This window comes from Coregonus lavaretus (assembly GCF_964263955.1).
Source record: "Coregonus lavaretus genome assembly, chromosome: 16".
In the NCBI taxonomy this organism is placed as follows: domain Eukaryota; kingdom Metazoa; phylum Chordata; class Actinopteri; order Salmoniformes; family Salmonidae; genus Coregonus; species Coregonus lavaretus.
The window spans coordinates 8,157,073-8,183,479 of record NC_140003.1 but is presented as its reverse complement, the minus strand read 5'-3'; the positions used below and the strand labels follow the sequence as shown (position 1 = coordinate 8,183,479).

Genomic DNA, 26,407 nt, shown 5'->3' with positions numbered 1-26,407 from the left:
CTTGCGTGTAAGTGGTCTGGTTCCATATTGTCTTTCGCCAAAGGGCTATGTGACCATGTACACACAGACACTGATAGTTTCTGGTGGCTTTGATTCTCTTGAAGGACAGAAATAGCCCACAGGTAGGAAAAGGTTTTCCTCAAGCAGTCAGTAAGAATGGATAACAACGGAGATGATTGTTCGACAAAAGATACCACAAACGGTCCCTTTTTTAGCTGATGCAATTCGTACTAATACGTCCGAAAATAGTTGACTGGCGTTGTACTTTTGACAAAACAAAATAGACAATGATATACCTCATATAAGATGTCTTCATGCATCTCAGTGTGTCTCTGGCCTAAGGCCACAGCCACACTGAGATGCATGAACACAGATTATATCGTATATTCAAAAGTACAACTCATCTCTACTTTTTTTCTTACAAATTTGCACGAAAAGACAGATCGCTTGTGGGGTTTATTCGTCTTTGGACAATAATCTCTGTTGTCCGGTAACGGATGACTCCCATTGAAAAAACATGGGCTCCACCTGAAATTTTTCGACACGAAATCCCAATGTGGCCACGGCCTAATGCTGGCATCACCACCTGTTGTCTGTTTGACATCACTTCCTGATGGGGTATTACTTCCCTATGGAGACATATGCCTCATCCCATTCTCCTGTCTTGCGGTCTCTGTACGCATGTTCTAAAAGGTTTCCGGTGTGCCAGGGTGTGGCAGCGCATTTCCCTAGATCATTTTGGACTCGACATGTGAGACTGCATGACAGTGACAAAGCCAAAGTGCTTTGTACTCAGCAACATGTCACACATAGTGTGGCAGTGCTTAGATCTCAGACCGCAAGACAGAATGGGACGGGGCAATACATGCTAATGTTACATTTCTCAAGGATCCCTGACAAATTACAACTCAATGGCTCCAATGAAAAGATTGACTTATGGGTAAAACTACAAAGGTGTGAAGACTTTGTTTTGCATGTCAGTCTCATCCCATACTAAATAAAGCATTGATTGCCATCAACTATATCAAAATATCATCTTGAGATATATGCTAGATGTTACTCAAGATGTATTTGAGAAAATATACAATTGCACATGAACCAGTGACAAAATTTGAGACAAGGCAAACAAGAACCCAGTCATATTCCATAGTCTTTTTGGTTTTTGTTCATCATGGGCTGGAGCTCTTTATGACATTGTGGGGTGTTGACTGTTCTGTTTGTTGCTGTTAATTTCTGTGTTTGAAATCTCAATAAAAATTTGAATCATAAAAAAAAACGATAGCCCAGTCAAGCACTTAAGAAACAAATCTGAGCCTTTATTGGAATGTTGCGAGGCATTAAATAAACAAATAATTTTTTTATAATTTGGTTTTTAATTTTAAAACAAAGCTTGGCTAACAAATACTGGTCCGACAGTCATTCTCTTTCAATTTGATAGTTATAATTTCATGAATAGTTTTATTTTCTTTTCGCTACGATATAGAAGAGGAAATCTGGCATGGTCGAAAGTGAAAGCGAAGGCATGTTAATGTAGAATTAAAGGGAGAATAGCAAGGACAGACAATGGGGGAATGACGAGGGTTTTCTAACTTAAGAAAATACTGCGTATCAAAGCTGCTTTGTGGGTTAAAACAGTCACTTGCTGATACTGGTATGCAATAAAAACAATCCCCGATTTCCCAAGTTTTGCATATAAAAAACCTTTATGAAATATAAACAAGCTGTTGTTGTGATAAACAAAGTGAAGTGCATTTGAAGCAAAAACATAAAATGAAAGATAAAGAAGACATTAATATGTTCTATAACCTTGGCATGCTCAACAACATCTCAAGTCGTCAGATATTGCCTGGACTCAAGTTCTATAAACATAAATAATGTTTTATGACTTCTGGTTTTATTATTATCAATGTTGTTGTCATCATCATTACATCCACCACCACCATCATTATCATCCTCGTTGAGCTTTCTGCATGTTGCTTGACAGATCCGGAAATTATCTTTTATTGTTTTGGTTTAGAAACCACATTTCCCTCATTTTGGAAAACAAAAACAAAACAAAAAAAGGAACATTCACAATACATTTTTTCCAGCCGGACTGTTTCTGTTCTTCTCATTAAAAAAAAAATCTGTACCGCCTCTCGTTCTGTACATCCAGAGTGAACAAGCAATCAAAAAGCACAAACTCGCCACCCCTGACCCGCTGTCTCCCCTCCCTTCCCATCCCCTACCCACCCAACCCTACCGACCCCACCCGGTCTAACCATTAGATGTTGGAGGGCCACAGTTAAGACATAACTCCGAACACGGGGTTGTGGCGACAGATGCTGGGGCCAATCTCCTCATAGTCCTTTTTGGTGTGGCATACCTGGTAGAATTCAGGCTAGAAAAGAGAAAGCAATGTGTTGACATTTGACATATTTGAATAAAAGACAAAAAAGCTAAAAACATAAACAACCTTCGTGTGCGGTCTTGACTCGTTTTTTAATACTAGTTGTTCCTATCAAAACCAGCACCTGGAACTAGACACACTGCCTCACGGGCACATCCTACAGTCCCAGAGTTCCTGTTCTAAAAAGGTGCCAATCAGTTGACTCATCATGAGTAAATACAATGTTGTAACCTCCCGAAACTCACAATGAACATTATCAATGGATGCTCCCGAGTGCGTTATGGGCGTTTCACTTTTACATTCAAAGAAAATAAGGAATTATTTTGAATTACTTTTTCATTTCAATTGAGTTACAGGGAATCTGGAAGATAGTATGCCCTTAAGTAAGCACTAAATGGCAGTAATCATGCTGACAATGCAAATCACTGAAATTCAGCTACGGTGCTGACAGTAACCTTTCAGCACTACTACATTTTTAGGGAGGCAAGTTTTGCAGATGGCATATCAAATTATAACATTTTCTGAATGACATTTCAAATCATTAAGTTGCTTTACTATGTCCAAGTTAAAGGATTCCTTATCATAGGAAATGTGTGCCATAGAACAACTAATACTCATTTCCACATTTGTAGTTTTAGTACAGCTTTTCCCCACAGAATGGCGCAACAGATTTGTGATACTTACAGTTGAGGCTAACATGGATCCTCCAAACCACACTGCATATCTCTGCATATGATGAGTGATGACTTGCACATCGATTGGTTTGGGCTGAGAAGGCAAAAGCAAACACCACAAATAAAGATCTTACATTTCTTACCAAAAGTGTAGCCGGTTACAAACTCTAAGAGTAAAAAACGAATTAGAACAGGAGCAGCTCGTGGGGACCACAATTATTAGGATAAAGAGACAACTCTAGTAAGGTCACCATGACTAGGGACTGCTCTCACCTTGAGCTTGCCCCCGCTCAGCTCCTCGCTCATCTTCAGCCTGGCGTCCACCGTCCTCTTCAGGTCCCTCTGCAGGCGCCGGCCAAAGTCCCTGAACATGGTGGAGCCGCCCGACAAGACAATGTTCTGGAGAAGAACACAGTGTGGCTAGTTAAGACACTGGTTAACACATGCCCTAACACACAAAACAGGGTTCAACTCGAGCACACACACACACACAATATTGAAAGGGCAAACCCAAAGTGCTGATTAATGGGATGTGGTTTTTAAACCAATATCTATGTAGTTCAGGGATATGATTACCTTGTAAAGAGGACGTCTGACATCAATGGGGCAGTTCTGGATAACCTCGTCCACAACTTCGGAGATGGGCTGGGTGAAGTCAGGATTGGCAAACTAGTGGATTTTGAGGAAGAGTGAAGGGAGAAGAAGAGGGTGAGAGAAAGAGTTTATAAGTGCATACACACACCCACTTTCACAGATAAATATCTTAAAGTGGCAATATGGAACATTTTGGCCGACCCGACCAAATTCACATAGCATTGTGAGTTATAGATCTATCATTCTACTTGAAAGCAAGTCTAAGAAGCGGTAGATCTGTTCTATGTGCGCTATTTCTATGCTTCCAGTTCTTAAGTTTTGTTTTTGCATCTTTTACTTTTGGTTTTGCACACAAGATTCAAACAGCTGAAACAATATTTTTGGTTATGGAAAATATATTTCACAGTGGTTTAGATGGTACAATGATTCTCTACACTAAACTAGCTTATTTTGTCAAACTGAAATTAGGCAAACTATTAGAGTTTTAGCAACCAGGAATTGGCGGAGCGATTTCTGCATAGCGCAACTCTAAAATAACATCTTAACCATTTTAAAGATGTATTTCTCCATCATTCACTCCAGCCTATGCAGCCCTTAACTGCACAACTCCTCTTCTGCCTGTAGTTTGTGCTAATAGGTAATAATAATATAATAATAATAATAATAATAATAATAATAATATGCCATTTAGCAGACGCTTTTATCCAAAGCGACTTACAGTCATGCGTGCATAAATTTTTTTTTTTTGTGTATGGGTGGTCCCGGGGATCGAACCCACTACCTTGGCGTTACAAGCGCCGTGCTCTACCAGCTGAGCTACAGAGGACCACACTGAAGTAATATGTGCTTCAGTGTAGTAGTACCCTACTTATGATGGTCCTAACCACTCAATTTGAGCTACTCTAACCTATAGACCTGGGGGTCAGAGTTCTGCTAACATTATGCTAATGTAGGATGACACTGAAGAGAACATTTCCCATTCATGGTATGCTAGGTAATTAGCATAGCGCTAACCTCTTGATATGCAGCCGTTTAATTAGTCAAGTGCTAACTGCTAACCTCCGGGTGGAAGAAGATCTCAGGGCCGAGGAAGCGCTCGTAGCCCACGTCGACGGTGAACTCCTTCTTGCTGATGTTGTTAATGCCGGTGTACTGCTTGATCCACTTGGAGCCATCCGTGTCGTACTTGCTGAATTCTTTCACTAGGTCCGGACACACGTAGCTGAAGCGCTCCTGGTGTAAAAAGACATGGAAGACAAAGCGTGAGTGGATGCTTAACTACAGTGTAACTGGTTACATTGGATTTGAAATGATACAACTTTAATTTGAGGGTATTTTCATCCATATAGGGTGAACCGTTTAGAAATTCCAGCACTTTTTGTACACTGTCCCCCCATTTTAGGGGACCATAAGTATGGGGACAAATTCACTTATATATGCATTAAAGTAGTCAAAAGTGTATTATTTGGTCCCATATTCCTAGTACACAATGATTACATCAAGCTTGTGACTCGACAAACTTGGATGCATTTGCCATTTGTTTTGGTTGTTTCTCAGAAATGAATGGTAAATAATGTATTGTGTCATTCTGGAGTCACCTTTATTGTAAAAAAGAATAGAATGTTTCTAAACACTTTTACATTTATGTGGATGCTACCATGATTACGGATAGTCCTGAATGAATCGTGAATAATGATCAGTGAGAAAGTTAGACGTACAAATATCATACCCCCAAGACATGCTAACCTCTCACCATTACAATAACAGGGGAGGTTAGCTGTTGTTGATTAAGGACCTGCATGATTTCAGCCCTGTTTAGACTCACATGATTCTGGCCCTAATTACGTTCTAAATAATTTTGTCCAAAAACCCAGGACTCCACTTAATTCTCCGTAACTCATATTCTGGTAGATATGAATGCAAATGATTGGATAGCTCTTTTCTAAGAGCAAGACCATTGAATACAAATCAAGCTACCAATTGCGGTCAGTTTTCAAGTCTCAGTTGGTTGAAAAGCCTGATAAGTGTTTGTCTCTGGGTGAAAAACAATTATCTTCAACTCTAGGGCCAACAAGGATTTTAGATGAGTCTTCCAATAAACATTTACTGCTTTGGATCAAGAAGGGAAGCAAGGTGAATCACAATGGAGTCTGGTGAAAATGAGCAGCAATTACAAGCATGGGTTTAATGTAAACAACACACCCTAGGAAACACCAGGGGAGTCAAGCTGTCCATCTTGAATTGTAAATGGAACAAACAATCAAAATCAGAACCGCGTCTATGTATCCCACGTTTCAAACGTCTTCACAAAAGACCAGTTTGAATATCAAGTGATGTTGTTCTTTGCGTTAAGGAGGTATGAAACTTTCCGGTGGAATAAGGGTGCCACCTAGTGTTCATGTCAACACACTACAGACAAGGTGAGAATTTCACATCCTCTTTTAGACATCTTGGTTTAGTAATTTCTTAATTTACATTTCATCAAACATTCTGAGGTGTGCTAGCACTGTTCATATACTCAGTCAACTTCCCAACTTTCACAGCAAACAGTGACCAAATCTTAACTGTGTGAGTAGTGGCTGGTGGCTGATAGAGGATTGCTATTGGGGTGCATACCTTCATTCAGTCACTGAATAAAAAGTGCTGGACAATTTATTTAACCTTTATTTTGACAGGGAGTCAATGCTGAGACCAAGGTCTCTTTTCCAGATCAGCCCTGTATAGCACCACAACACACATACAAATACAAAAAAACACATTAAACTATACATTCATATAAACAATAAAATACAAGTTATTATACACAACAATACACAAAACGCAAAACAAAATCATAAAAAAGACACATTCTTCAGTAGAAAGGTCACCTAACAACTGTGTGAAATGACCTAGAGGCACCAATTCCTCCAAGAGTAAAGGTAGCTGCACTTTGATAAATAGTATCACCATAATCAACAACAGGTAGAAAGGTTGACTGCACAATCTGCTTCCTGCTGACTGGAGAGAGACGAGATCATACAAGCTCAGTTGTACGTTTTATAAACGATAAATCATTGTCAATCCAAATGCCAAGGTATTTGTAGGTATGGACTCGTTCGATTATAGCACCATCCGAGGAGTAATGATGTAATCTATCTGAGACAATCTTACGAGAACTTGAAAACAACATGTATTTCATTTCGCCCGTATAGAGCCCCACAGTGGAGGTGTCATAATACCCATAATCAAACAAGGAAGTGGTTCCAATAGTTTTTCCACCATTCATTTTTCCCATAGGGAATTTTAGAAACACTTAAAATAAGGGCTGTGTTTCGTGCAGACTTACCCTGGCGTGAAGTTTTGATGACCATGTAAATCTCTCGGACAAGGTGACTTTTCTCAATAAAATGAATGGTGGAAAAAGATTGGAACCATTTCCTAGTTTGACTGCTAGGTTTTATGGGTATTATGACTCGTACTGTGGTACTCTATTAAGTACGATTTTTAAAATCAGTAAGGGGTTCCTGCACAACTGCAAAATCAGACTGTAGCCTTGTCACAGTCAGGTCAACAGTCGGGGCAATTGTGTACATAATAGGATCATCTGCATATAGATTAAATCTATCATTTTTAACAGATTGACTATAAATAGTGAAAAGAACAGGTCCTAGTATCGACCCCTGCGGAACACCTTTATGTACTTCAAGAAATTCGGACTTAACCCCATCAATCACAATGGCCTGAGTTCTGTCACTAAGGTAATCATGAAACCATGAACAGGCGTCAGAGCTCAGGCCTATCGAGGACAACTTATTCAATAAAATAGCATGATCAACAGTATCAAAAGCTTTTGACAGGTCCACAAATAAAGCACCACATTTAATTGTAGTGTCTAAGGCATTGCCAAGATCATTAACAACTAAAGTGGTTGCTGTAATAGTGCTATACCCAGGCCTGATTGGTTTACATTCAAAATACATTTCTCAGAAAAAATAGCAAAGTTGTACATTTACCAAGGATTCACGAATCTTAGCTAGACAAGGAAGACTTGAAATGGGGCTATAATTATTAAGATCACTACTATCCCCGCCCTTATGAAGTGGCAGCACAACAGCTGATTTCCATACTTTTAGAATATGTTAAATAAAACAATGTTAAATAAAACATTTGGGTTATTGAGAGAAACATTATGGGAGCTGCACACGTAAGCAGACCGGGATCCAATTGGTCGGCCCCTGTGGATTTCTTGTTGTCTATTGCTAGCAAAGCATCCAGGACTTATTTTTCTGTAAATAGCCTAAAAGAAAAGCTTTGACTATCATTTCTCTGATCAATCAGGAAATCCCTCCTATCAGCATACAGCCCAATATCATTGTGAATAGGCTTAGAAGTTCTTTCAAAGATAAATAAAATGGTGATTAAATGCATCAATGATGGCTTTTTTGTTGTTGTAATGAGGCCTGTGTCTGAATTAATTTGTTGTGGCAGAGAGGAGGAAGTAGAACCCTTCAGGGACCGTTTTCCAGAATTTTGCCGTGTTCCCATTACAAACCGAAATAGGTTTTAGCCTTAGTAATTTGTCTTAAACAATGATTCCTCAGTTGCTTAAAAGCTTGCCAGTTGGGGCCTAAGCCTGTGTTCCTGGCCTTGACCCAACCATCATCTCTTTTATGAATGACTTCTGATAATAGTGTACCAGGCATTCGATTTATCTTTAATCGTTAATTCTTTGAAGGGAGCATGATTATCCACAACAGTACTAAAGACATATGCAAAAAGGTTGAAAGCTAAATCAGGTTCAGGGATAGCTAAAATACAATCAAGGGCTCTAAAATAAAGACCATGTAAAAAGCCTGTTAACTGAAGTTTTTAAAGTTTCTCTTTGTGATGACACAAGGCTTACATTTTTGTATTCACACATCTCAAACACAAACAATGGGGCAATGGTCACTAATATCTTGGGTGAAGACACCTGTAGAAACAAATTTCTCTGGTGTATTCGTTAAAATAAGATCAATCAGAGTTGACTTTGAAGAATCTTTAGGGTTGGGCCATGTAAGCTTAGTCACCAGCTGGGTTAGGTTTTGATCATTACACATGTCTTTTACACATGTCCCAATAATAATTTAGGTCACCCAGGATAATAACTTCTGATTTAGTAAAATAAGACAAACTAGTTAACTCCTCGAGTGCATAAAGGTTAGCCGAGAGAGGACGGTAGAACCCTATGACAGTTATGGATACATTTTTCCCCAAACAAAGGCTTAAAGATGGTAGTTCAAATTTTTTGGCAAGGAAAATGGATTTCAAAAAAGGAACAGATAATATATTTTTAATAAGAATGGCCACACCACCACCTCCACCCTGTTTATCAGCTCTGAACACATTATAACCCTCAATATTAATATCAGGTTCCAGAATGTCCCCAGAGATTCAAGTTTCAGTCAATACCAGAATGTCCAGATTCGTCTGCATAGCCCAGAACTTGATGTAATCCAGTTTAGGAAGTAAGCTCCTAATGTTCAGATGCATCAACCCAAGTCCTTTACGATTTTTAAAGTAACACAGAGTCTCCAACTCAAACAAGCTACCTTCAATAGGCGGTTGCAGGCCCTGTCTGATAGTTGATATTGACATAGTTGGTATGGCATAGGACAATAGACAAGCAGCTTGGTGAGAAGGCAACAACTGTTGGCGCAATTATTAGAAAATGGAAGAAATTCAAGATGACAGTCAATCACACTCGGTCTGGGGCTCCATGCAAGATCTCACCTCGTGGGGCATCAATTATCATGAGGAAGGTGAGGGATCAGCCCAGAACTACACGGCAGGACCTGGTCAATGACCTGAAGAGAGCTGGGACCACAGTCTCAAAGAAAACCATTAGTAACACACTACGCCGTCATGGATTAAAATCCTGCAGCGCACGCAAGGTCCACCTGCTCAAGCCAGCGCATGTCCAGGCCCGTCTGAAGTTTGCCAATGACCATCTGGATGATCCAGAGGAGGAATGGGAGAAGGTCATGTGGTCTGATGAGACAAAAATAGAGCTTTTTGGTCTAAACTCCACTCGCCGTGTTTGGAGGAAGAAGAAGGATGAGTACAACCCCAAGAACACCATCCCAACCGTGAAGCATGGAGGTGGAAACATCATTCTTTGGGGATGCTTTTCTGCAAAGGGGACAGGACGACTGCACCGTATTGAGGGGAGGATGGATGGGGCCATGTTTCGCGAGATCTTGCCCAACAACCTCCTTCCCTCAGTAAGAGCATTGAAGATGGGTCGTGGCTGGGTCTTCCAGCATGACAACGACCCAAAACACACAGCCAGGGCAACTAAGGAGTGGCTCCGTAAGAAGCATCTCAAGGTCCTGGAGTGGCCTAGCCAGTCTCCAGACCTGAACCCAATAGAAAATCTTTGGAGGGAGCTGAAAGTCCGTATTGCCCAGCGACAGCCCCGAAACATGAAGGATCTGGAGAAGGTCTGTATGGAGGAGTGGGCCAAAATCCCTGCTGCAGTGTGTGCAAACCTGGTCAAGACCTACAGGAAACGTATGATCTCTGTAAATGCAAACAAAGGTTTCTGTACCAAATATTAAGTTCTGCTTTTCTGATGTATCAAATACTTACGTCATGCAATAAAATGCAAATTAATTACTTAAAAATCATACAATGTGATTTTCTGGATTTTCCGTCTCTCACAGTTGAAGTGTACCTATGATAAAAATTACAGACCTCTACATGCTTTGTAAGTAGGAAAACCTGCAAAATCGGCAGTGTATCAAATACTTGTTCTCCCCACTGTATATAATAACTATAGAATTAGAATAATCATTATATTTCCATGATTGAAACAGTTCACACAAGTGTTTTGCTCTCAATTGCAAGTCAAATTGCAATTGCAACATTTGGTTAAAAATAAGGTCTAGATTGTTTGCCCATATCCTGCAGCCCTACGTGGCAGTGTAGAAATGATCTCAAATGAGTGCTGAAATGCAGAAAGTGCTTTAAATTATTTTGGGTTGAAGTTGAATTGAACAATCAGAATGGAGAAAGACCCATTGAAATCATTTAAAATGTATGCGTTGCCACCCTAGGTTCACGCACTACTCATAAAGCAAATGTTGAACTTTTATTATTCAAAAACATAAGATACCGTCAAATACCATCCAATTATTATTTTTTAAATACCGTGATATTATATTTTTGCCATATCGCCCAGCCCTAGTATGGCAAAAAAATTGCATGGAACTGCCCCATTAGGTATATCCCTATTAGTAATAGAGGAAAGAGTAGAAATTGGAATTACTTTTCCAAAGTTGGCATCATAGGCCCTGAGTAACCAATGATGGAATGTTATAAACTGACTTACATGGGCTTTGGTTGCTATAGTGCATCAGCCCAAGCCATCTACATGATTTGAAAACCAATAATGGGAGTAGTAGACTAGTTGATGGAGAAAGACAAAACAGTGAGACTTCTGCCAGAGTGGTCGGTCCAGGACCAGAGTGACAGGTATTGTGATGCAGAAGTGTGACTTACATGGAACTTTCTACTTGTTGTAATCAAGCCAAACTAGTATGCTAATGCCATGTAGAATGTGTTGTAAATCGCACCCCGAAACTGTTCTTGTGAAAGCGAAACATATAGTATTTTGTTGGCCTAGGGAACTGCAACAGGGTATGTAATTCCTGTGTGAAAATGCCCTAAGACAACACAGGATCATTTCAATTTGAATTCAACATTCTGGAAAGACTTGCCTCAGAGAACCAGGGATTCAGTTAGGGTTGAGAATTTGGTCTAGGATTGGCTCCTTGACTATACTATGAACCAATACAGTGGTTAGTAATAGGAGTGGAGTGGTGGATGATGGGAAATGTAGTTCGCTGCGACCTACCTTGACTGCCTTGGCTGTCTCCAGGGACTGCTCTGGGGGGATGCCCACCTCCCGCTCCCTCAGAAGCTGCTGGGTGAAGTAGGTGATGTCACGACCCGCGATGGGAATGTGCTTTATACAGCTGCCGATGACGTAGCCCTCAGCCTATAGCAACACAAAGACAGATGAGTCAGAGTTCACAATGTTCACAGCATATAAGAATAAATAGGTCAAAGTAGATGCATATGTTTAAATTACTCTAATGCCTGATTTACACTATTGTGCCGAACTAAACCTTACTGCTTGGATATTTTCTTTTCACATTGTCCTTTACAGCATGGTTTCCAGCAAATATGGAGGATGTGTAACAAGGCCAGCCCAGTACAGCTTAATTTGTCTTGGCTCAATGTGGCTCAGTAGTGTGAAAAAGGTATCAGGGAATATACTGTATAACTGACTATACTTTTACCAAACTTGAATGACCCTGAATAGGCATATATTTCTTTCATGTACAGTACCAGTCAAAAGTTTGGAACCACCTACTCAATGTGTGCAAAGCTGTAATCAAGGCAGAGGGTGGCTACTTTGAAGAATCTCAAATATAAAATATATTTTGATTTGTTTAACACTTTTTTGGTTACTACATGATTACATATGTGTTATTTCATAGTTTTGATGTCTTCACTATTATTCTACAATGTAGAAAATAGCAAAAATAAAGAAAGCCCTTGAATGAGTAGGTGTGTCCAAACTTTTGACTGGTAGTGTACCAGTCAAAAGCGGCAGGTAGCTTAGTGGGTAAGAGCGTTGTGCCAGTAACCGAAAGGTCGCTGGTTCTAATCCCCGAGCCAACTAGGTGAAAAATCTGTCGATGTGCCCTTGAGCAAGGCACTTAACCCTAATTGCTTCTGTAAGTCGCTCTGGATAAGAGCGTCTGCTAAATGACTAAAATGTAAAATGTAAATGTAAGTGTACGGGTTACATGCTCACATCCTGAATTCTCCTTCAGTTTAATGTTTGGCTGACTTTCTGTATGTTAAGCAGTGGCTTGTACATCCTGCAGGGCAGTTTAAAACCAAAATGCAGGACCTCTATACCAGGCGGTGTCAGAAGAAGGCCCTTAAAATTATAGCCATAGACTGTTCTCTCTGCTACCGCACGGCAAGCGGTACCGGAGCACCAAGTCTAGGTCCAAAAGGCTTCTTAACAGCTTCTACCCCCAATCCATAAGACTCCTGAACAGTTAATCAAATGGCTACCCGGACTATTTGCATTGTCCCTCCCCCCCACCCACCCCCTCTTTTACGCTGCTGCCAATCTCTCTTTATTATGTATGCATAGTCACTTTACCTCTACGTTCATGTACATATTACCTCAATTACCTCGACTAACATTGACCGGTACCCCCTGTATATAGCCTCACTACTGTTATTTTATTGCTATTTTTTTACTTATCTATTTTTTACTCAACACTTATTTTTCTTTAAACTGCATTGTTGGTTAAGGGCTTGTAAAAAAGCATATCATTGCAAGGTCTACACCTGTTGTATTCGGCGCATGTAACATATAAAATTTGATTTGAGAAATGATCATTGCACAACTTGTGTTCTTGCCAGGCAATTCCTCCTTGACCTAAGTCTGTGTGTCAAAAGTATACAGTGGCCTACTTTCATACTTTCCTCTCCATCATCTGCACTGATTGAAAATAAATGGACAAGAGAAAACATACCCACAATAGGAATCTTTTCTCTGGCTTTTACCAATCCAGTCTTTTTTAAGATCAGTTCAGAAAATGCGAAAGGAGACAAGCAAACGAAGCCACTGAAAAGTATTGAACCTCAACATGAACGATTAGAGGTCTGGCCAAAGGAGCCTTTCACTACGACCAGAGTTGTGTTCAGTATGGCATACAGTATCAAAACACTTTGCAATAGAACACACAAATCAGTTCAGATTGTATACTCTGTGTGTAATAGATCTGTATTTTGTGTAAGGCTGTCCTTAGGTCAGCTGATGTGTCACTCACCACAGGGATAACGTGGGTGACTCCGTCTCCACTGTCGATGACCGTCCCCGTCAGTGTCCTCTCTCCTACCTGTCTGGATGTCCAGGAGGCCGCCAGTGCCAGGACAGCCTTGGGGATAGAGAAAACAACATCAATGTGACACCATTGTAAAACAACTCTGCGATGTCATTGACGACATCCTTTACCACAGCATTAAACAGCAGCGGGCAGAGGCAGTTATGGAGTCTGTGTTTTATACAGTTTAACAGCATATCGGCTGTGTGTGTGAGCTAGATGAAATTGTGTTCCCAGAGATGATGAAGCTTTACCTGCACTGCGATGTAGAGCCCTGGGACGTTGAAGGACTCAAACATGATCTCTGCTGTGTACTCTCTATTCTCTGGTGTGTTCAGAGGAGGCTCTGTCTGCAAGAGGACAACACAGTAGTGGGAGTTAGACTCCCACACACAGACACACTCTAATCAGGTTTATTAACAACCACATGGACACTCAATTAGGGCTGGCACAATTACTGTATAACCGATGGTTATGACCATTTCATTATTTTATTTTTGTGTGTGGAACGAACAGCTGATTGAAGACCGGACGGCCGGGCATTCGTGCGGTAGAGTCCGTTTCAGCGGTAACATGGACTCTTAACAACGTAATGAAACTTTGTTGCTCCTTGCTGAAACAAGCAAGGTCTTGTAGCAAACAAATCTTCAGTTGCCTAGGCAGCAGGACACAGAAATAGAATGAATAGGATATGCTTGGAAACCCTGGCAATTTCACCGGTAAACTCATGGGTACACTCACAACGGCTGCCTGGTATTGTGATGCAATAATTTCCATGGTAATGTAGAAAGTTCATTCAAATGATGTTAACTGATGTGGCTCATGTAAGTTGAATCAACAAATCACAGCACATATTGATGGGTACACTTCCTGCTTTGCTCCTATAGACGGGTTGGTTGACAATGTCACAAATTACGCACGCGCATCGGTGATGCAGAAGCCATCATTGACTTGAATGAGGACGCCCGTTCTATTCATTCCATTTATATGGCAGCACATAGTCAGGAGCAGAGGAGAAAATGTTTGTGCAATTGAAACAGGTATTACGGTGACCACGGTCATTTGGCTGGTAAATAACCGTCATCCGAAATTCCATGACCGTCACCTCAATTACAGGTAAAAGTTAAGATAGGGTTAAGTTAAAATATCCTATTTCAAAACAAAAAAAATCCCATCCTATTTAAGAAAGTCAACTTTGTGTTAATGGATCACAAACACTGGCTTTAATGCTACCCATTTCACAGAGAATTAGATAAAGCTCATTATGAGAAAAATAATATGTATGCACTCACTAACTGTAAGTTGCTCTGGATAAGAGCGTCTGTTAAATGACTAAAATGTAATGTAAAGATTTTGGCCGACTGTTTTAACCATTTCGTTTCAGTTCCCTTCACTAGCTGTTCCATTTCACTTGGCTCACAGTGCCGATATAGTCGTACTTCCTCAAGTGTCTTGACATTTATGACATCACTTTTTAATCCAGAGGTGCACAACTCAGGCCCTTGAGTTTCACAGTACAGCTGGTTTTTGTTTCTCCCATGAAGTTGGAAAGAGAGCCTACCCTCTTTGTGCCAAGTGTGCTCTCTATCCATCGACATGGTTTCTTCCTATTCCATACATTTCCCATTTGGCCCATGGGCCTCTTACCAACAGGAAGTAGTGGTCCTCAGGCTCTGCCCTCAGGTACTTGAAGATGACCTGCTCCATGAACCTCTCCATTAGGTCCCAGTCCTCCACGATGCCGTGACGGATGGGCCACTGGTGGGCGAGAGGTCAAAGGTCAGTCACACTGGCAAACATAAAGGCTAGTAAATGACTAAGTGACACTAAGTACACCAACATACACCTTAGTGCATGGTTGAATGACACTTCAAGTACACCAACTTACATTTAGGACATGACCTAGTGACACACCAAGTACACTGAACAAAAATATAAAAGCAACATGTAGTTGTGTTGGTCCCATGTTTCATGAGCTGAAATAAAAGATCTCAGAAATGTTCCATACGCACAAAAAGCTTATTTCTCTCAAATGTTGTGCACAAATTTGTTTACATCCCTTTTAGTGAGCATTTCTCATTTGCCAAGATAATCCATCCACCTGACAGGTGTGGCATATCAAGAAGATGATTAAACAGCATGATCATTACACAGGTGCACCTTGTGCTGGAGAAAATAAAATGACACTCTAAAATGTGCAGTTTTGTCACAACGCCACCGATGTCTCAAGTTTTGAGCGAGTGTGAAATTGGCATGCTGACTGCAGAAATGTCCACCAGAGCTTTTGCCAAAAAATGTAATGTTCATTTCTCTACCATAAGCCACCTCCAACGTTGTTTTAGAGAATTTGGCAGTACGTCCAACCGGCCTCAGAACCGCAGACCACGTGTCTGGCATCGTGTGGGCATGCGGTTTGCTGATGTGAACAGAGTGCCCCATGGTGGCGGTGGGGTTATACTATGGGGAGGCATAAGCTACGGACAACGAACACAAGTGCATTTTATCTATGGCAATTTGAATGCACAGAGATACCGTGACGAGATCCTGAGGCCCATTGTCATGCCATTCATCCGCCTCCATCACCTCATGTTTCAGCATGATAATGCATGGCCCCATGTCGCAACGATCTGTACAAAATTCCTGATAGCTGAAAATGTCCCAGTTCTTCCATGGCCTGCATACTCACCAAACATGTTTCCACCAATATCCAGCAACTTCGCACAGCCATTGAATAGGAGTGGGACAACATTCCACAGGCCACAATCAACAGCCTGATCAACTCTATGCAAATGTGATGTGTCATGCTGCATGTTGCAAATGGTAGTCACACCAGATACGGACTGATTTTCTGATTCGCGCCCCTACTTAAAAAAAAAAGTATCTGTGACCAACAGTTGCATATCTGTATTCCCAGTCATGTGAAATCCATAGATTAGGGCCTAATGAATTTATTTCAATTGACTGTAACTTACATGAACTTTAACTCAGTAAAATCTTTGAAATTGTTGCGTTATATTTTTATTGTTCAGTATACAATAACATACATTTAGTAAGCCTACATATTTAGTACATGGCTGTTGACAGATGCCTCTCTGGTGAAGTATACTGGTTTCCGTATTGCCTTGGAATGGGAATCTTTGAAATGCACAGTACGCGAGTTATCACCACAACGTGTAGGCCACATGACACAACGTGTAGGCCACATGACAACTTCCAATTGGTGGGTTTGTGCATTGTATTGGTCACATAAAAATTACTCTTCCAGGCTGTCATGTTTTGCTGTCATGTTTGGCATTGGGTAGGTTTGTTTGTGGTTTATGTGAGTTTTGATATACTGTATTGGTTGGTCCTGTAGCCTTTTCAAGTCAACAGGTTGTGTACCTTTGTGGCGTAATTGGGCTTGTCTATCCCCTCGTCTCCGATGAAGAAGTCCAGGTCGTCCACTCCCTTGACCGTCCTTGATCCAACCTTGGCCGACTCTTTGATTGCAATACCTGGGAGGGAGAGAGAGCAAGAGCGCGCGAGAGGGAAAAAGAGAGAGAGAAAAAGAGAGAGAGAGCCAGAGAGAGAATCGATTAGACTAAGGCTGTGTTTGATGAAAGATCTTTGTTAGGGATACCGTGTGTTCTCTAAATAAGACACTAATTCAGTCAAACACCAAGTGCAAGAGTGAACTATGCCCTCACTGTTCACTATCCTGCCTTGTATTCCCAAAGCATGGCCCCAAAGGGTTCCTCTTTGAAACCATGTTAGCTCTCTGCTTGACCACCTTCATAATGACTTTGGTCTAGGCAGCACAACATTTAAAAAAAATCAACAGGTAGGCCTACCCTTTATGTGAGGCGCATCGTCTGGACAGATATACTCACATGATGGAACAATGAACTGTGGCTCTGTGTTCCCTGCATACCCCAGCTTAGTGTATCTGGAAGAGAGAAGGTAGCTACACCATTAGATTTAACAGCCATGGTAGACTTAAGACATGCTCACTGTGCACATTTATTTTGTATTGGTGCCAGTTTGTAAAGATGCCTAGACTATATTTTGGTTAGCTTCTGTGATTTTGATCAATACAACCCCTGTTCTTCCATGGATCAGAGCCAACAACTGTAGCTCGACTCTGAATAGCCTACCCTTCAATAGGAAGAGTGTAAAAGGGCATTTGGAATCTAAGGGGCTATTCATACATTTCCCAAAATCCAACACATGTATAAATCTTAGCATAGCATCATCCTACAACTGGTCTGAGTGCCAGCAGTGTTGCATTTGAAGTTCACTTGCAGTAGGCTAAAGCCTTCCGCAGAGCGATAATGAAGCCTAGAGTGCTCAGCCCAAACAATGACAGAAACTTTCAAAATCATTAAAAATGGGGATATTAGTCTTTGAAAGTTGGAAGTCGGCAGAAATCTCTGTGAAAACTTGGGGTGGGCAATTAGGCTAGCATGGCACAGACTTTCCACACATACCTGGAAACCTATCTAATGGTCTTTTGTTGTGGTCAAAACAATTTCTCACGTATAGACATAACCCTTGGAGCATAACCTAGCTTAAATACTACATCAAAGACTTAAATACTAGTAAATGTCATGGGCCTTTCTATAATCCTTTGTGTAGTGGCATTTTGATAGGCACATGCTAGCCAGATGTGGGCGGCTGTGGCTCTGTTCTCCCATCGTTTCCTGGACAGGGCCCGTGGGACTGATAGATGACACTGTTGAAGAGTGCCAAAGCACTGTGGGCATCAAAGACTACAGTAGGCTAGTAACTCCTAGTCATAACAGTGCAGTCTTTCAGTTCATGTACTTAGGAGGAGGCAGTAGCAGTCTCTAAAGTGCATGACCCAAAAATAAGGATATATCGTAGTTGATACACATACTAGCTAAGGATATAGTAGGGCTGTACCCGACAAAAAAATTATATTGGTCGACCGACAGTCGTACTGTTCTTTCGACCAATCGATTGGTCGAAATGTTTAAACTTAATTTTTCATATATAGACAGACACACCCTATGTGTATGAATAAAATCAACTACATACAGTGAGGAAAAAAAGTATTTGATCCCCTGCTGATTTTGTACGTTTGCCCACTGACAAAGACATGATCAGTCTATAATTTTAATGGTAGATTTATTTGAACAGTGCGAGTCAGAATAACAACAAAAACATCCAGAAAAACGCATGTCAGAAATGTTATAAATTGATTTGCATTTTAATGAGGGAAATAAGTATTTGACACCTCTGCAAAACATGACTTAGTACTTGGTGGCAAAACCCTTGTTGGCAATCACAGAGGTCAGACGTTTCTTGTAGTTGGCCACCAGGTTTGCACACATCTCAGGAGGGATTTTGTCCCACTCCTCTTTGCAGATCTTCTCCAAGTCATTAAGGTTTCGAGGCTGACGTTTGGCAACTCGAACCTTCAGCTCCCTCCACAGATTTTCTATGGGTTTAAGGTCTGGAGACTGGCTAGGCCACTCCAGGACCTTAATGTGCTTCTTCTTGAGCCACTCCTTTGTTGCCTTGGCCGTGTGTTTTGGGTCATTGTCATGCTGGAATACTAATCTAATAATCTTAGGTTCTCACCCAAGATTTGACGGTACATGGCCCCGTCCATCGTCCCTTTGATGCGGTGAAGTAGTCCTGTCCCCTTAGCAGAAAAACACCCCCAAAGCATAATGTTTCCATCTCCATGTTTGACGGTGGGGATGGTGTTCTTGGGGTCATAGGCAGCATTCCTCCTCCTCCAAACACGGCGAGTTGAGTTGATGCCAAAGAGCTCCATTTTGGTCTCATCTGACCACAACACTTTCACCTAGTTCTCCTCTGAATCATTCAGATGTTCAGTGGCAAACTTCAGACGGCCCTGTATATGTGCTTTCTTGAGCAGGGGGACCTTGCGGGCGCTGCAGGATTTCAGTCCTTCACGGCGTAGTGTGTTACCAATTGTTTTCTTGGTGACTATGGTCCCAGCTGCCATGAGATCATTGACAAGATCCTCCTGTGTAGTTCTGGGCTGATTCCTCACCGTTCTCATGATCATTGCAACTCCACGAGGTGAGATCTTGCATGGAGCCCCAGGCCGAGGGACATTGACAGGTCTTTTGTGTTTCTTCCATTTGCGAATAATCGCACCAACTGTTGTCATCTTCTCACCAAGCTGCTTGGCGATGGTCTTGTAGCCCATTCCAGCCTTGTGTAGGTCTACAATCTTGTCCCTGACATCCTTGGAGAGCTCTTTAGTCTTGGTCATGGTGGAGAGTTTCCAATCTGATTGATTGATTGCTTCTGTGGACAGGTGTCTTTTATACAGATAACAAGGTGAGATTAGGAGCATTCCCTTTAAGAGTGTGCTCCTAATCTCAGCTCGTTACCTGTATAAAAGACACCTGGGAGCCAGAAAACTTTCTGATTGAGAGGGGGTCAAATACTTATTTCCCTCATTAAAATGCAAATCAATTTATAAGATTTTTGACATGCGTTTTTCTGGATTTTGTTGTTGTTATTCTGTCTCTCACTGTTCAAATAAACCTACCATTAAAATTATAGACTGATCATTTCTTTGTTAGTGGGCAAACGTACAAAATCAGCAGGGGATCAAATACCTTTTTCCCTCACTGTACGTACTGAGCTTGTTTGATGCTTTAAGCACACTGTTTGATTAAATAATAAAAACACACAAATGACTCAAGAAAGAGCCCGATGTTCACATTATGTTTAAAAAAATGACAGCGAGTGCCTGTATGACTGGCACACGTTGTCTCGCTCTCCTCCCTACTGTAGCGCAAAGGCAGCACAGCACAGCAAGTGTTTATTGCGCTGTCAGTGCTGATGCTGCAACATCATTTAAGCCATTTAGTTTCTTACTTGTTTCTGACTGAAAAGTTCCGTTAACGAAATCCCTAATTTGTTTTGGAAAAACATAGCCTATTCCCTCAACCCTTGCTCTCTTTACGTAAAACATGTAAGCAGAGCATGCATGTGACCAATAGGGCTTGACCTATAGCCTATCATAATCACATCAATAAATTGGTTATCTGACAGCAAAATGGATGCGGCGGACGTAAAAAATTAACTCGAAATGGTCAAATGTTTCCTGGTTACTCAGGAGGGAAAGGGGAAGTCATCTGCGGAAGACATTTAACTTAGTTGTGGGAACTACTGGAGATCAATAAAAAGGAGGGTATAGGAGCAAGCCTTGCGTGAGTATTATGTGTGCCAAGCAGTTGCTGTTAGATTACAATATTTTTCTTTTTTCTGACCATTTGGAACAGTGTAAACACTAAATAAATAAGTGTACCAGAGACTCTGTTCTAACGAAAAAACTAAAAATATAAAGCCTTTAATACAGCATACTTAAAACAGTTGTATGCATTCGTGAATTGCGGTTTATTTATTCAAAAGTTCCCTTCGTTATTTAATTTTAAAACAAAAATGCTTGATTGCATTTCAAAGCATGAATGTGATGTGTGATGGCATGAACAAATGAATGATTGATACAGTAGCCTATATATTGAAATATAGGCCTAAGTAACTTACGGTATTAAGACTAAACAGGATGCGCTCTTAGGCCTACAGCTCAATGGTGGTTATACAAGGCTACTATACAAAGCCTACTAATGATAACGACATTACATATTATTATAATGATGATCATAATAATAATTGTAATAAGAACAATAAGAAGGAGATCAAGAAAAAGGACGTTCTAGGAGCGAGAGCTGCGTGCAGATGCTGTTAGATTATAATATTATTTTTCTGCCTGTTTGGAACAGTGAAAACAACACTAAATTAATTAAGTAATACCAGTCTGGTCTAACAAAAAACTATTGTAAAGCCTTTATTACAGCATAGCAATGCAAATAGTCCAGGAAGCCATTTGATTAGCTGTTCAGGATTCTTATGACTTGGGGGTAGAAGCTGTTAAGAAGGCTTTTGGACCTAGACTTGGCGCTCCGGTACCGCTTGCCGTGCGGTAGCAGAGAGCCTGACAATTTTTAGGGCCTTCCTCTGACACCGCCTGGTATAGATGTACTAGATGCCAGGAAGCTTGGCCCCAGTGATGTACTGGGCCATACACACTACCCTCTGTAGTGCCTTGCGGTCGGAGGCCAAGCAGTTGCCATACCAGGCAGTGATGCAACCAGTCAGGATGCTCTCGATGGTGCAGCTGTAGAATGTTTTGAGGATCTGAGGACCCATGCCAAATATTTTCAGTCTCCTGAGGGGGAATAGGCTTTGTCGTGCCCTCTTCACGAATGTCTTGGTGTGTTTGGACCATGATAGTTTGTTGGTGATGTGGACTCCAAGGAACTTGAAGCTCTCAACCTAATCCACTACAGCCCCGTCGATGAGAATGGGGGCGTGCTCGGTCCTCCTTTTCCTGTAGTCCACAATCATCTCCTTTGTCTTGATCACATTGAGGAAGAGGTTGTTATCCTGGCACCACACGGCCAGGTCTCTGACCTCCTCCCTATAGCCTGTCTCATCGTTGTGGGTGATCAGGCCTACCACTGTTGTGTCGTCGGCAAACTTAATGATGGGGTTGGAGTCGTGCCTGGCCATGCAGTCATGGGTGAACAGGGAGTACAGGAGTGCACTGAGCACGCTCCCCTGAGGGGCCCCCGTGTTGAGGGTCAGCGTGGCAGATGTGTTATTACCTACCCTTACCACCTGTGGGCGGCCCATCAGGAAGTCCAGGATCCAGTTGCAGAGGGAGATGTTTAGTCCCAGGATCCTTAGCTTAGTGATGAGCTTTGAGGGCACTATGGTGTTGAACGCTGAGCTGTAGTCAATGAATAGCATTCTCACGTAGGTGTTCCTTTTGTCCAGGTGGGAAAGGGCAGTGTGGAGTGCAATAGAGATTGCATCATCTGTGGATCTGTTGGGGCGGTATAGTGGGTCTTGGGTTGATGTGAGCCATGACCAGCTTTAGGCATGTTACCTTGGTGTTCTTGGGCACAGGGACTACGGTGGTCTGCTTGAAACATGTTGGTATTACAGACTCAGTCAGGGACAGGTTGAAAATGTCAGTGAAGACACTTGCCAGTTGGTCAGTGCATGCTCGGAGTACGCGTTCCGGTAATCCGGCCTTGTGAATGTTGACCTGTTTAAAGGTCTTACTCACATCGGTTATGGAGTGTGTGATCACACAGTCGTCCGGAACAGCTGATACTCTCATGCATGCTTCAGTGTTGCTTGCCTCGGAGCGAGCATAGAAGTAATTTAGCTCGTTTGGTAGGATCGTGTCACTTGGCACCTCGTGGCTGTGCTTCCCTTTGTAGTCTGTAATAGTTTGCAAGCCCTGCCACATCCAACGAGCGTCAGAGCCGGTGTAGTACGATTCAATCTTTGTCCTGTATTGACTCTTTGCCTGTTTGATGGTTCGTTGGAGGGCATAGCGGGATTTCTTATAAGCGTCTGGGTTAGAGTCCCGCTCCTTGAAAGCGGCCGCTCTACCCTTTAGCTCAGTGCAGATGTTGCCTGTAATCCAAGGCTTCTGGTTGGGGTATGTACGTATGGTCACTGTGGGGACGACGTCATCAATGCACTTATTGATGAAGCCAGTGACTGATCTGGTGTACTCCTCAATGCCATCGGAAGAAACCCGGAACATATTCAAGTCTGTGCTAGCAAAACAGTCTTGTAGCTTAGCATCTGCGTCATGTGACCACTTCTTTATTGACCAAGTCACTGGTGATTCCTGCTTTAGTTTTTGCTTGTAAGCAGGAATCAGGAGGATAGAATTATGGGTGCGAGGGAGAGCTTTGTACGTGTCTCTTGTGTGGCGTAAAGGTGGTCTAGAGTTTTTTTTCCCCTCTGGTTGTACATTTAACATGCTGGTAGAAATTAGTTAATTAGGTTTCACATCACTCCGAACACAACTGTTAAAAAGGAGTGGACAAACTAGCCCTACGATAACTCTGCTGTTCCATTTCACTGTTGAGTTCTAAGAATAGCGTCCCACTTGTGCTTGAGGTAAACGGATGTTGAGTTCAGTTCACACATTTTGGCTGTCTGAGTGTGACTCATGAGCTGTGTGGTGGTGTACTTGACTCAACTTCTGCTGGTCTCGTACTTCAGCATCTTGGCCTTCTCAGCATTTTCAAACATCTGCTCCACAAAGGAGTTAGCCTCATTCTCCATCCTCAGCTGTAGTTTCCTGTCCTCTTCCCCAGCGAGGACCAGATACACTAGCCTAACTAATAGCCCAAAGAGAGGGGGGAAGCTAAGTGGAGAGGTATGCAGGGCAACATACGGAGTGACGAGTTCAAGTCTTTACATGCAAACGCTGCAGCACAGCTGCATCTTAGTTAGGCAATAACCCCAACTATAGTATTAAACCTAAATCCCTGTCATTTCAAATAATCTACGTCTAGGTCAAGGCTATTCCAAATGCACACATTAGATATTGCTCCTCAGATTAAATCATATACATTGATAGACAATAAGTAGGCCTATCAATGAATAAAAGTAACAGATACAGAGAATTGCACTAGCAATAATTATTCAAAGACTGAGGAATGCACAAAAACATTATTGTGTTACTGAATAAGATTCACCAAAGTGATGATTTGCTAAAACAAGTTAACTAGAATGTTGTTGTGTATTGCACAGTTCAATAATGAGAGATTAGCCTAGGCCCAACTGTTTTTAATTCACTGGCTTTGAATAGATCTTGGGACGTGCAATCAATATATTGGCATCCAAAAATATTTACAGATCATAAAAAAAGGATGGCCATAAATCAGAAGTATGCACAATCAATGCAAATCAATCCAATGTGAAAATCCCCGTGCTTATCTATGGAATCGAATCAGTCTTTGTTATTCTGAAAAATTATTAATGTGTAGTTTCATTTGATATAGTTTAGGATCAGACAACGGCTAAAGTGAAGAAATTAGAGAAGTTTGCTAATCAAAAAAACATGTTCAGATGCCGAAAACGACCATATATGGACTAAAAAGCGTGAATGAGGAAGTCGACAATATAGGAAGTGGCTCTGCGCGTGCTCAAAGTCAGGGATGACTAGAAGTGAGCACTGTAAAATTACTTATGAACTGCATAGCTAGTAGTTACCATTACAAACGTATACATTACAATAAACATGCAAGCCCATTTATACTGTCCACTCAAAGTAAGCCAGAAATGTAACACAGTTATATTAGAACCCCTGCAATGAGTTAGTCAAATTTTTTGTATTGAAAAAGCCTTAACGACAGAAGAACATTCTGATGTCAAGCAAATAGCAGGCTTAGTTATAGCCATCTAGCTAACGTTAGCCAACACAGCAAAAATTCATGTTTTAGTCAATTATTATGAAACAGCAGTGCAATAACGACCTAACAAAACAATTAAAACACGTTAGTTTCGCAATGAATGGGCATGAAAGGTTACATTGATTATATTTAACAAGCTAGCTAGCACGAACACCCAGTTGCTGACAGCGATGGGCTCTGTCGGTGACACCCAAAATATCGATGCTCTGTCTGTACGGCGGTCTAGTTTGAATAGCTTACCCTGTACCACAGTCGACAACACACGCCGGTAATCGTCCTGCCATCTCGTGTACTTCTGGTAATCACAAATGTTTGTTTTGAATCGATTGCTGTCTGTGTCGGGTGGAGGATCTTGTAAACCGTCCACAGGCGTACGGAATCCAGAACCCGCACAGTACAGTTTCTACTTCCGCACTCAATCTCGGGCAGGCAGGGTCGTCACTAGTTAGCACAGCCACAAAGTCATAATCTCCGCCTGTTTCTACAATTTCTCATTATAAAATCAGATGTTAAACCTAACCTTAACCACACTGCTAACATTATGCCTAACCCTATCCATAAATTAAAAACAAAAAGCTAATTTTTGTTTTCATTAATATTTTACGATATAGCCCATTTTTACTTTGTGGCTGCGTTATCTAGTGGAAACCGGCAGGCAGGGAGAGGCAAGATGGCTGACGCCGGGGAGCGCTCGAGCAATGCAGGCAGTGGGGTTCACAGTGGCCCCTGTGTACGAACGTAAAATAGAGACATAAGTGTACATGCATGTAAAGTATGAGTTGCACCTGTATTATCAGTTTTGTAGTTGCACACAACACTTACAAGCACGTAAGTGATGTGTGAATAAATACAACACTTGCAAGCACGCAACTTCATTTGCGAATGAATGCAACTACTTTACTAAACTTACAACTGGGGAATCTTCTGTGAATCAAAATACGTTTGCCTATTTCGAATCTGCTTGCACTGAGTTATCACTAATTTAGCATCTAAACTCTGCCAAAAGTTTTGTAGTTGTAAAAAAAAATTATGTGCTGTAACAGCTGCTCTGCAAGCAAGCAGCAAAGAAAAACACGACAGTGCCCAGACAAGATGAGAGCTAACTGCTACAAAGAGAATCTGATAGATCTCACCTTTTTTATGTCTTGATTAGCTAGCTAGATGTCGAACCAATGTAATGATATTCATTTTATTTGCTTGTTATATGAGCTGCTCTTCCTAAAAAAAAAACGTATATCTGATATAGCTAGCTAGTTGTTGTTGTTGTTCTAGTGTCTGTTAATTGTTACAGCCACAACATCATGATCATGTAGTCATGCATCTGCAGACCATCGAGGAGGAGAAAATACCACTTTGGGTGTGTTAGCTAGAACAACATCAACTAGCTAGCTATAACATCAGATAGACATTTTCAGGAAAAGCATGGATAGAGCTAGCTATCTGTAGTAACATTATTATTTGAAACCACCACATGCACATAAAGTGTATCTGTGTTACATTGCATAATATGTTTTAATATATACTGTATTTCTATATGTC

The 26,407-nt window shown here is 41.3% G+C and overlaps 1 protein-coding gene across 1 annotated transcript; it reads right to left on the bottom strand.

Annotated features, from left to right (window-relative positions):
* Positions 1 to 1,295: 1,295 nt before the first annotated feature.
* LOC311143895 (actin-related protein 3-like) lies at positions 1,296 to 25,291 on the bottom strand. Its single transcript, XM_084179764.1, has 12 exons — positions 25,109 to 25,291; positions 17,462 to 17,517; positions 16,974 to 17,086; positions 15,240 to 15,350; positions 13,847 to 13,942; positions 13,539 to 13,646; positions 11,534 to 11,677; positions 4,717 to 4,890; positions 3,640 to 3,732; positions 3,337 to 3,462; positions 3,074 to 3,157; positions 1,296 to 2,380 (listed from the first exon to the last, which is right to left on the bottom strand). The coding sequence occupies exons 1-12, from the start codon at positions 25,150 to 25,152 to the stop codon at positions 2,285 to 2,287; spliced, it is 1,245 nt and encodes a 414-aa protein (XP_084035890.1). The 5' UTR covers positions 25,153 to 25,291; the 3' UTR covers positions 1,296 to 2,284.
* Positions 25,292 to 26,407: the final 1,116 nt, after the last annotated feature.

Bases quoted from the DNA above. Each gene is read 5' to 3' on its own strand.
- LOC311143895 (XM_084179764.1), bottom strand. From the start codon at position 25,152: ATGGCAGGACGATTACCGGCGTGTGTTGTCGACTGTGGTACAGG. The intron at 17,087-17,461 runs GTGAGTATATCT...TCTCCCTCCCAG, and splicing joins ACAGTTCATTGTTCCATCAT to GTATTGCAATCAAAGAGTCG. The intron at 13,647-13,846 runs GTAAAGCTTCAT...TCTATCCCCAAG, and splicing joins GGCTCTACATCGCAGTGCAG to GCTGTCCTGGCACTGGCGGC.